Source organism: Harpia harpyja, chromosome 10, assembly GCF_026419915.1.
Source record: "Harpia harpyja isolate bHarHar1 chromosome 10, bHarHar1 primary haplotype, whole genome shotgun sequence".
Taxonomy (NCBI): domain Eukaryota; kingdom Metazoa; phylum Chordata; class Aves; order Accipitriformes; family Accipitridae; genus Harpia; species Harpia harpyja.
This window is the reverse complement of record NC_068949.1, coordinates 23,279,494-23,291,451: the sequence shown is the minus strand read 5'-3', so window position 1 is coordinate 23,291,451 and position 11,958 is coordinate 23,279,494. Positions and strand designations below refer to the sequence as shown.

The following is an 11,958-nucleotide window of genomic DNA, read 5'->3' as shown; positions in this document are numbered from 1 at the left end:
AGCTGAGGCAGCCCAGGGTTACTGCAACACCCTGGGGCCGCTGAGGCGGCGAGGCTTGGAAGGCCACGGGGAGCTCTGGGACACCCGGCCCTGCTCAGCCTACCTCCAGCAGGGCCTTTCAGCCCCAGGCACCGCCAGGGCTCCCTGCGGCCGAACCGGCCGGGCGAGTGCTCGGCGCTGTACTGACAGGCATAAACCCTGCCTTCTCCCCACAACCAGCGAGGAGAGTTACAGCGCCACAGCCAATAAATGAGCCTTCCCGTCCTGACAGACAGAAGGTAAGGGCGATGTCAGCCAATGAGAGAGCAGATAGGCACGGAGGCGGGGGATGCGAGAACCCAATTGAAAAACTTTCCGGCCCAAGAGGGTGCGAAAAAGACTGTGCTTCAGTCACAGACGGTGTGCTCTTCCTCCAACCAGAGCGTTTTCCCTCATCGCTCTCCCCAGATTGGTTAATAAATGGCAGGAGGGCACATCCCTTTCCCCAATAGAAAGGTGGCACTGCCTGACAGGCATTCAGTTCAGCCAATTATTGCCGGCGAGGACCCCCCCACCCCTTCTCTTGCAAAATGGCGGCGACAGCTCCTGCCGCGACTCCTCCTGCGGTCGCCCCAGCGCAGAGCCCGACGACGGCGGCGCCCGCCACACCGGCGGGAAACGCTCCCCCCACCGCCGCGCCACCCCCGCCCGCCGCCCCGGCACCGCCGCCCCCGGCCGCGCCGCTGTCGGCCGCGCTCTCGGGCCCCTTCCCCGGCGGCCGCGTGGTGCGGCTGCACCCGGTCGTGCTCGCCTCCATCGTGGACAGCTTCGAGCGGCGCAACGAGGGCGCGGCGCGGGTCATCGGGACGCTGCTGGGTAAGAGCTGCCGCCCTGCCCCGCCCGCCGCCAGCCTTGGGGGCGAGCAGCCCGCCGCCCCCATGGCGTCCCCCCTAACCGCGCTGCCCTCCCGCAGGGACCGTGGACAAGCACTCGGTGGAGGTCACCAACTGCTTCTCCGTCCCCCACAACGAGTCCGAAGATGAGGTACGGCCGGGGAGCTTCGCGGGGAGCTCCGGGCCGGCTCCGGCCAAGCCCCCCCCACCCCCACCCCGGGCTGCGCCGTAGAGCGGGCGGTGGGTCTCTCGGCGGGGCGGTGACTGCCGAGGGGAGCGACCCCTGCGCTCCCTCGGATGGCGGCGTTAGGGCTTGTGCCTCTGTTGTCCCCCGCTAAGGGTTAAGCATTCCTGACTTGGTCCTGTCCCGTTTCTCAGGTGGCAGTCGATATGGAATTTGCCAAAAACATGTACGAGTTGCACAAGAAGGTGTCTCCTAGTGAGATCATCTTGGGCTGGTAAGTTCTCCTGCTAGAACGTGCAAACAGTAGTGTTGGTCCCTTAAACTACTTGAAATACATAATTCTTGTCATGGGTTGAGAAGCAGAAGCAGTAATGCTTGTGACAGTAGGATCTTGCAACCCGTGTTATGGACTCAGTTGTAAAGCTCCGGCAATTCCTAATAGGAAGAGACAGTATTGGAGACTTACAGGGTTTGATTTTGTTTGTATCTAGCAAAGGTATCACAGAGGAGTGATGAGTTACAGAATGCTTGCATGGATTTGTTAGAACTTAGCCACCTGTAATACAACCCACACCACGGAAGATAACTGGTTAGAAAGAAGGGGGAACGCAAAAGAGTAGTTTCAAGTACTAAAGGCCTCAGGAGGAATTGGTGATACTAGCTTGAGCATGCAGAAGTTCTCTGCTGAGAAAACGTGGAAGTACTTGTGTGTGGGATGCCAAGCAAGATCAGTATGGTGTTACGGGAACAGAGCCAGTATCTGAGTGTGGATAGCTTTATTAGTCTTTTTGTGCTTCTCTGAGCCTACAAAATAGCTTAGTTCTGTGGAGCAAACTTCCTCAACAACCTTCTAATGGCACAGCAAAGGGCAGTTCTAATGACAGGAGTTGCCCTGTGCGTGTGAGAAGCTAATTGCAGAGCAGCTAAAGGAGCTAGATTAACAAGTTACACCTCCTGCAGAGAGATGTTTGATTTGTGGAAGATCTACTTGGTTGGTCCAAATTTATTTGGCATGCTTTGATTTACACAAAAATAAAGAGTTGGTCCAGAACATAGTGACAGATAACTGAATCTTTGGAGTCTGATGTCAACTGTACTGACTCTTTATGCCTGGTACTACAACAGTGGCCCTGTACATGATTTGGGCATGGGTGTCTCAGCCTGTGATTCCTACAATTCTAGGACAGCTGGCCATAAAACTGCAAATTCCCTAGTTAAAACACTTGTATTTAGTGTGCTTCTACATCAGAAATTAGTGTTTTAGGATACAAACCTGTTAAATACCAACAATACCAAACATTGGGCTCTTGAAAATTGGAAGAATGGCTCCTCAACCTGTGCTCTTTTGAAGGTATGCAACAGGTCATGACATCACGGAACACTCTGTCCTGATCCATGAGTATTACAGCCGGGAAGCGCACAATCCAATCCACCTCACTGTGGACACGAGTCTCCAGAATTCACGCATGAGCATTAAAGCCTACGTCAGGTACTCTGGGAGGCTGCATTTCTGGGAGGGGAGCTATTTGAATTTCTGAGACAGACCACATCAGGGTAATGAGAAATGTAGCGGGCTGCAGTGTCTCGTTTTGGACAATACTGTGCAGCAGCTAAAACACAGCAGTGAGCCAGGGATCATGGCTTACTTCCCATTGGAATATCTTGACCACAGTATGTAAGTTGAAAGACCTAACCTTTCATAAGCTGGTACCTCGTTGGGGTGGGGAAGTGTGGCTTAATTAACTTTAACAATGTTCTGAACATCTTCATGACATTTCACAGCTAGGATTAATGTCGCCAACTTCCATCACAATGTCTGAATGCTAGCCTGTAGTCACTGGGCTTTATTGCTTGGCAGTTTATTTACACAAGTTGGAGGATTAGTGCACTTAAAACGTAATTGAAACAGTATCTTCTTGATCAGCCTTTCTTCTCCTTAACCCCTTCCATTTTTATTGATTAATAATGGAGATTAAATATTGTGAAATGAAACTATTGTACCTCACTGTTCTTCCCAGTACTGGCTGAAGAGCTCTCCTCTTTAAGGATAAAACCCCAGCCTTTCTTTTGTAGCAGAATTCTACTGCTTCTTGACTGTGCATCTTCAGAAAAAAAAGCTGATCCATGACATCTTACTTACTGAAAGCATAAGTGAACTTCAAATAATTTGAATAATAGAAATAATAAAGGTGTTGAGAGTGCTTTGTACTTGAATTTTTGTCATATTTATGTTTAAGTGATTTCTCAAAGAGCATGGAGTATTTCAGGATAGAAGAATACCTGCTGTATAAGCAAGAAGGAACTGTGGCTAAGAAGATAGTACTTAACTCTCCCTGCATTCATGCTGACAAATGTTAGAGCAGCTAGGAATATTCTTGGATGAAAATAAACAGTTAGTAGTATGCCAGGACTGATTTCCTGTCCTCAATTATCCGTGGTCTTAATATTGCTGATTTTGGTGAGAATGATTAACCTACTCATGTTCACACTTCAGTGCCAGCAGATCATTGAGATGGAAATCTGTTACTCCCTCCCTTAAATATGTCCATGCTGAAAATGTTTTGTTGTCATTCTGTTTTTTCTAGTGCCCCAATGGGAGTCCCTGGTAAAACTATGGGCGTGATGTTCACACCTCTAACGGTGAAATATGTTTATTATGATACAGAGCGGATAGGAGGTGAATGTTTTCTTCCTATTTTGGTTATAACCATTGTTGTGACACTGTTCAAATGCTTTTTTTACCCTGATAAAATTGCTATTCTGGGAATTCTACTGGGAATTAGACTGTCTTGCTGAAGCTATCCTAAAAATCTTCAGCAACTTAAGGATTTAAACTGTTGTTCTGTGGCAGTCGGTTTTTTCACTGAACCTCCTTTTGCTTTCAGTGGATCTTATCATGAAGACTTGTTTTAGCCCTAATCGAGTGATTGGCTTATCCAGTGACTTACAGCAGGTGGGGTCAGCATCAGCCAGGATTCAGGATACCCTGACCATGGTGCTGCAGTATGCAGAGGATGTATTGGTAAGGACAGCTTTTTAAGAGCCAGCAAATAAGTTTGATGTAAGCTTGTGCATCTTGTTTTTCTTTTTATATATTCTCTTTCTGGGCCATAAACTTACTGAGTTTTACTCATGATGAAGTGTATGTTTCTTTTGCTTAGTCTGGCAAAGTGGCCGCTGACAACACTGTCGGGCGTTTCTTGATGGATCTTATTAACCAGGTGCCAAAGATTTCACCAGAGGACTTTGAGACAATGTTGAATAGCAATATCAATGTAAGTTCATCATCTAATTTTTTTCAGTGCACTGCCAGAAATTTTGAAAATTTGTCATACAGACACAAATTTGTCTGTGATCAAAACAATCTTATGTTTTCATACAAACATGTTAATAGAAAATAGCCATTTCTTGTCAGTAATTTGATGTTTGAAGAGCTGAAGGTGGATAAAGGAGCTCACCATAATAATCTTGCAAATAACTGCAAATGAGAGAGTAAGTTTTAAAGTACTTAGGAATTATGCAAGTAATCTGAAAGCCAGCACCAATTCTTCTTTTAGAGTGATTGGACAATATGAATTACCAAGCTTAAAGCAGTATGGATTTCAAGGATAACTGGTGACTTGCCAGCTTCCTTTGCCTGAGCTGAAGTTCTCTCTCCTTGCATAACACTTAGGACGTGAACAAGGTTTTAGTGTGCTACCTTATTTCTGTAACAGATTTTTAGAAAGCAAAAGCTAAGTTTCTGAATGTGTTGTTCACTGACAGTCTGCAAGACCAGAACTAATTTTTAATTTTGCTTATACCCTTTGACTTGGCTGGTTAACATGGGTGACCTGAGAGTTAAAATTTCACAAGCAGTGTTTCATATTCTGGGAATACCAAAACCTTCTTCCTGCGAGGGAAGCATTCCTCAGGATAGGACTTTCAGGATTAAAAATATTTCTAGTAGCTGACTGTAAACTGTTTTACAGGTGTTAAAAATTCAACTCCCTAATAGGCTACCATCTTTGTTAATATTTCCAATCACTGGGTTTTTTTCCCCCTCTCAGGACCTGCTGATGGTAACCTATTTGGCAAACCTCACACAGTCACAGATTGCTCTCAACGAAAAACTTCTGAGTTTATAAAGAAACTTCTGCCACTGTACACTTCAAAGAGCCTGAAGAATGAGCAGATACACTTTTCTATGGTGGTGTTACAAATTTCCTTGGACCGTAATTTAATTACTTAGGTGACTTGGTTTACATCTTTATTTCCATTGCCCTGAAAAATCCCTAACATGATTTAGGGATGAATGGGAATGGCTGCTGTTTAGTTGAGCCCAATATTTTAAAATGGAATACATTAATCTTTTGTCTCCTGCGTTTATCTACTTGTGTAACAAAACACAGCTTTATTGTAAGAATGTATTTGAAATAAAAGTTCCATTGCTATGGCAAGAGTGGCTTCTGTCCAGAAAAACTGTTCTCATTTATTGTATAATGAATTAACTTTTGAAAGAAAGCAGGGGTAATGTGGCATCAGGAAGGAAAACTAGAGTGGACACAAGTCAACTCCAATTCTGCAGACTTCTTTGCAGGTTTTTTTTCCAGCTTTTAAAGCACACTGAAAGTGTGGCTTCTTGTGTTGCACATAATATGCTTTTCTGTGGAGGACTACAGCATGGTCACTGGTTTATTAGTGGTGCTGTGTATATGCCCTTCAGCAGGGTACTGACAGAGTACGAGACAGCGAATTCAGTTTACGTTATGGTATCATTTCTATGCATATCTGATCCTCTGGGAAAGGAAATCAAGGTCAATAGCTTTAGCCCTTCACAAAGTGGGGTTTCAGAGAATTAAACTAGCAACTGAGTTCATGGTTAAAAGAGCATGAAAAGCATTGTAGCTGAACAACTGTGGCTACTGGAGTTTCCATCTTTGCAACACTTCATGAAGTTTTGAGGTTAAAAGTTGGGTGCCATCAAGTAGGAATTTTCTGTTTCGTGACCCTTTACTGCTGCTAGAATTATGTGAACAGAAACTTCCCATTTTCTGCCCAAAATCTATTTTATGTTAAATGAGTTATAGCTGAAAGCAAGCCAATGCCAATCTGAGCTGTAACTTTTTACAGTCTCGGCTAATAACATTACCTTCAGAAGTCTGTTCAGTTGGACTAAGGAGGTTTTGCCTAATAGAGTAAAAGTGTCCCTCTTCTACAACATAACTGTTCCCACCTAATTACTAATGACTATTTCTGATGCCTCACATCTGTTTTGGTAAATGAATTTGAAATGTTAGAGAAGCCTGCAAAGCCAGTGTTCCCCAAAATAATTTTTGTGGTAATTTGCCAGATAAATCCGAGAATGGGACTCAGGTTACAAATCTGTAGATCCTGTACTGGTTGTTCCAATCTGGAGAATTCCCCCAGTGGCTCAATGCTAAATTCTAATTGCAAGGACAAGGTAAATGAAAACTGAAGGTGTAGCAAAGATTCTTATCTCTTTGAAAATGTTATTCGTGAGCATTAAATAACTGTTAAAACTCGGCTCTTGTTTTTTATTAGTCTGAATAAAAATGTTCTGTTTTCCCTTCTCTTCTTTAAACTTAATATTCATAACCAGCCATTTAACTATTTCACAAATTTTCAGGTCAAGGTGGTTTTTAAAGTAAGCATTGAAATAGGTGGAGGAAAAGAGCAAGCAGCAAAGCTGGATAAGTCACAGGGCAGTAACTGACTGCAAAAAAGTTGCAGGGGGGGAAAGCATAATATTCTTTCCCTGATCTCTCCTCTGCAGTAAACTCTTGCCATTCCCTGTTAGGAAAACTGATACAATGTAAGAAGAAAGATTTTAAACGCTCTGAGTTGAATAGCTATGTTATTTAATAAGCTGCTGTGCACAAAATGCAAAGTTCTGAGAAGAAAGATCAGTTTGTGATCATTGATACAGAAAAGGCATTGTGGAATTTGCCTGTCCTTGCAAGTACCTGAAGACTACTGATGATATGTCATAAGGGACTGAGGTTATGTCTTCATAGGTGGAAAGATTCACTGCAAAGTAGAAGTGTCAGAAGAGGCCACAATCCATAGGTTTGGTTGTATGATGTCAAACAGCACAGTGACAAATGCCTGGAATTGGAGTAGGAAAATATAGTTGCCCTTTTAAATACTCTGTATCTGATCCCATCCATTCTGTCTCTTTTTTTACTGGGTGAATGGCACATTGTGAACCTTACTTTCACTTGGGAATTCTGAATGCCTGATTTCAAATTTCAGTGGCCACTCTTACAAAGGACAATATTGCAAACACAAATGTAATGCATCATTTTGCTTAATTGTAAAGCCCGGGCTGTATTATTACCTAGGAGGCATTCCTTCTCTGGAGTTTGAAAATCTAGATGGGAATTCCCAAAGGTATTTTATTCAAATAGTTCCACTTTACGGAAATCTGTCTAAAAACTTGGAAGTTCAATAGAAAATCTAGTGGGAAAAGTTTGGGAGTCAAGAAGCATCACCAAGGATTTCAAGCTTTAACTTGCTATTGATTTGTAAACCACAGATTTCTTGGCTTTATTAGGGGACTTTTTCCTTTTTTCTTTAAGATGCGTTGCTCCAAATAATTTTGACAAAGTCTAGCTTTAAATAGTCAAGACAGATAGTGCTCTGGGTATGCTTCTATATACACTGTATAATATATGTAGTCATATTAGTGCCCTCACTAATATAATAAAAAACTTTTCTATCCTCTGTGACATGTTCAGCGTTTTTCTTTGCTTAGATGGCTTCTCTGAATGAGTACAACTTTGCTGGACATTACTGTATTACATGTTTATTTCTGGCAATGTGCATGTTTTCCTGACAAGTATTAGGCTTTAAAATACCTTGCTTAAATGGCTCTGTTACCAGCTCCTAGCACTCAAGTATTTAATTGCTCAAATGGTGATTGATAAGATCTTTTTTTGTATCCTGGCTTAGTTGAGCTGATCTTGGGTTTTTACCTCAGCATGAAGTTCTCCTTGAAAGCTTCTTTTCCTCAGTATAGATAACAATATTCAGAACAGAGTTTACCATTACAATTGATTCTCTTGTTCCCTTTTGGTATACTGTGTACGTAGAAAAGTTGGAGGAGTGTATAAAATCAGTCCACCTTGCTGCCTTGGACCCTTCCCAGACATGTAATCTCCATGAGCCTCAACAAAGGAACAGAGTTTCAGCAAAGCATCTCTTGGCAGTACAAAGAGGCAATGAAACCTTGTGTTTTTTCAGTGAGCGTGGTGACCTTTGACAACCCACAGTTTAATTAGCATGCAGACATTATGCTTTGTTCTGACATCTTAGCGGAGTAAGACCGTGCTTGTTTGCATCTTTGAGCAACTGCATGTAAAACCCACAAGCACATGAAAGTACTCTGTGTTACTTATCAAAATCAATACTTGCAGGATGATCTACCTTTAACAGAAATGCCTTCTTAAAATTGCAGGAGGGTGCTGTTAATGCTCCAGTATTTCTTAAGTGGTGACAGTCTCAGTAGTAGAAAGAAGGTGGTATACCACAACGGAAACTGCAGATACCTGATGGCAATTAGTCTCCCTGTGCTCTGTTGTGCTGCAAGGCTTGCAGATGACATTTAGATGATTCTTCAAGAGATATCAGTGGATAAGCAGTACACAACAGTCAGGTTTCCTGTGACTGCTATCAGGTACTTAGGATCGATGCTGCACAGAACAGTTCTGGCAGTGGTGGTGACTAGAATTAGAGTAAGATCTAAGGGGAGTCCTTGCAGACTGTATTTGTGTTGCTGTTAGTTTGCTAGTTAAGCTAAAAAGCAATTGAAATTTTACATTCTAAATTCATGTGACTGAAGAAAACGGTTAGTACTATGCGTTTCTCTGGGTAGGGAAAGAAGTTCATGCTGCTAATTTGGTGTGTTTAACAGACACTTCATTGTTGCCATCTTCTCTGGTTCCCTGTGTCCACTAACTTTACCTTAGAAGGGGTTTCCTGAATCACAAATTTAGTTCTTTCCCATCTTGACCAACCATATCTTAAATTCTATTTTAAATATACCTAAATAACTCCTTTGTCCTTACTAAAGTTCTTATTTCATGCTCTTCCTGGTATTTATACATAATCTGTCATAAGTAGCCATCATACTGTAGCCTTCATTTTACCAAACATATTAAGCTTTATCTCCTTTCTTCTGACGCACTGTCTATGCTTTGATCACTTAGCTGCCCACTTAAAACTTAATTTTAGCCTTTCGTGAACTTGAGTTGGTAAAGACCATACCCATATCAGCATATAAGTCAATAAATACAAGAATATATTAATACTTTCCTGTTATAAATTCCTTCTTTGCTTCTTGGTGTCCATCATGTAGTGTGATTGAGCACGCCAATCTCTTGCCCCTGCTGTCATTTGCAGCTGAACTCCAATCTGCCAAGAAAATTATTAATTTAAATGCATGACCTGGCATTACAACACTTTTTAATTAAAAAAAATCTAGATCCACATATTTCTCCTGGTTTGGATTGTTCTCAGTATTGGTGACACCTCACAGTTTTGTCAGCAGGTATCATTAGCTTATTCCTAACTTTTATGCCCTACTCAGTTAAGAAAAAACTTGGAATTGATCCCAGACCAACTTAACAGAATTCTACAAATTCTCTTTTCAACATAGCCTTTCTTCTTTCTTACAAGTTCTTTATCCTTGCTCATGCTAATTCCTGTCATCTGTAGTTTAACTAATTATGCGTTCTTGCCAAGCCTTCTGTGGATGTCCAAGTGGTTTATACTGAATTCCTCATTTAGAATGTATATTGTGTCAAATTGACCCAGTATGTCCAGTGACTGATCTTTGATAAACCATGCATTTGGTTGTAAGCCTTGGAAAGTGGAGATAAGACTAATTGGTCTATATTGTTGAGAATAACAAACTTTTTATTTTGCTATCTGAAATTTGATACTTAAAAAAAAAAATCTCACTGCCAGAATTACAATTTCATTTGGTGATTATTTCCCTATACTGGGGTGAAGGTCACTAAGTTTGCCTTGTTAGTTGAGTCATTTAAATTTCTTGGCAGAATACTTAAGTCTGCTGCAAAGAGGAAGTAGTGTTTTGGTGTGTGATTTTGTGAACCTGTGGACATATGCCATCTGTATCTGAAATGCATGGGTTTAATCCTAAGGATTAAAAAGTTGGTAGTGAAAAATGTTGGACATGCTGCTCTTTTAAGCAGCCTAGCAGAACAGCCTGCTGTTCTCCTTCTGTGCTTTGAAGAAAGGTGAAGCTTCTATTTTTAGTGTGGTTCCACCGAACAGACCTAGAGACACTGGTGGCAACTCCGTTTTAAGGTTTGCGTGAAATCTTGATGTTTGGACTACAGTGGGTGGAGCCCTAACGTGACTCACTGGGTAGTGACTCTCAGCAGCTAACCAAACACATGGTTCTTCCTGAAATGAACGGAACTTACTCTGCTCCCTGTGCACATGGAAGGTTAACTCAACAGCTAACTTTGACTATTTGCATTTTAATTACTGCAGTCACAAGGTAGTGTAACAGGAAAAGTATTTTTAGTACATAATTTAGACTTGGATCACTGCAGTATCCTGTTGGTTTGTTGTACTTTGACCTATGGCTCAAAGCAGACCAGATCTTGTTGCTTACGACAAACTGTGGGAAAGTTTTGTTGGGTTTTGGTGGTTTTGTTTTTTTAATTTAACTATATTGGCTGAAATAAAACATCAAAAGTAATGCTTCATATTATTTAAGTGGGAAATAATGTTCCAACCAGGATACATAGCACAGAGAAGCAGCAATGCTTTAGTGACCTATGTCACCAACAATAAACTACTCTGGGAAAAAAAAAAGTTTTGTTTCAGCTCTATTGATAGCACTTAGCTAGCATGACTATGTAGTTGAGAGCCAAGACCCTCCAGACCAGAATTCTGTCTAGTATCATGTCTTAGCAGAAGATGCAAGGATATTACAAAAGAGAGGAGCAAGAGTTTGTCTCCCAACTTCACTAAAGTTGAATTTTCTAATAGTGAGATTTTGCCTTTACTCTGCATGGGGTTTTAGCAGCTTTCCTAAATGTGCTGGCTCTAGCTTTAGTAACAAGCCAAAGGATTTCCTTAAATACAGGGAGTATAAATTAGATGACCACAATGGTTCCATTCCATGCTTTAAAAAAGTCATTCCAGATATTCTTGTTAACATATAAACATGCAACACATTTAACAGATTCTTCAGACATATGCCTTTTTGTTAAAATGTTTTCTAGTTCTTTTCCCACTTGTTTGTGAAAACAGATTGTTCCTTTCCTGAATAGCTCAAATCCAAACAGTCCACTAAATGGAAAAGATAAAGAATTGTGTATTTTATAAAGGTACTTGGTTCCCATGGAAACAGGGATTTAAATATATACCTGTCCTGAAAGAAATGTGCTTAACAGAGGTGAAATAAAGTAGACATACACTGGGAGTGTCAGCTGAAGAATGCTGTGAGGATTAAATTCTTAAAGCTGCTCTTGATGTGTTCTGGGCAAACAAGGGAGAACAAGGCCAATTTTGCTGAAGATAGGTCATTTATTGGATTCTTTATGTGGCTTTAGGTGCTTTTCATTTGAAGCAGGCAAGCATGGTAAATTATTACCCACCTATTTTCTGCTGCGTGCACTTAATGCTGTTTTATAGACAAATAGAACAGTGGCTGTTGTTTCATCTAGAGCTCAAGCGCTGCACCAGGTTACACAAAAAAAATGTTTGCGTTTTAATGGCCTCTGAACTGCTAGAACATTTATCATTAAAAAAGTAGGAAGTTATTTTGAATAATCTCAAGTAACTGGTGCATAATATCGTAGGTGGATCCTTCATAAATTGTATCTTGCTGGTCAGAATCTCTTATGAATAATTAACCACCAG

At 41.5% G+C, this 11,958-nt stretch overlaps 1 protein-coding gene across 1 annotated transcript; it reads left to right on the top strand.

The window, feature by feature from the left end:
* Nucleotides 1-552: 552 nt before the first annotated feature.
* EIF3F (eukaryotic translation initiation factor 3 subunit F) lies at nucleotides 553-5,495 on the top strand. The gene is made up of 8 exons (XM_052799637.1): nucleotides 553-855; nucleotides 953-1,023; nucleotides 1,251-1,330; nucleotides 2,408-2,545; nucleotides 3,642-3,733; nucleotides 3,942-4,078; nucleotides 4,218-4,331; nucleotides 5,106-5,495. The coding sequence occupies exons 1-8, from the start codon at nucleotides 570-572 to the stop codon at nucleotides 5,181-5,183; spliced, it is 996 nt and encodes a 331-aa protein (XP_052655597.1). The 5' UTR covers nucleotides 553-569; the 3' UTR covers nucleotides 5,184-5,495.
* Nucleotides 5,496-11,958: the final 6,463 nt, after the last annotated feature.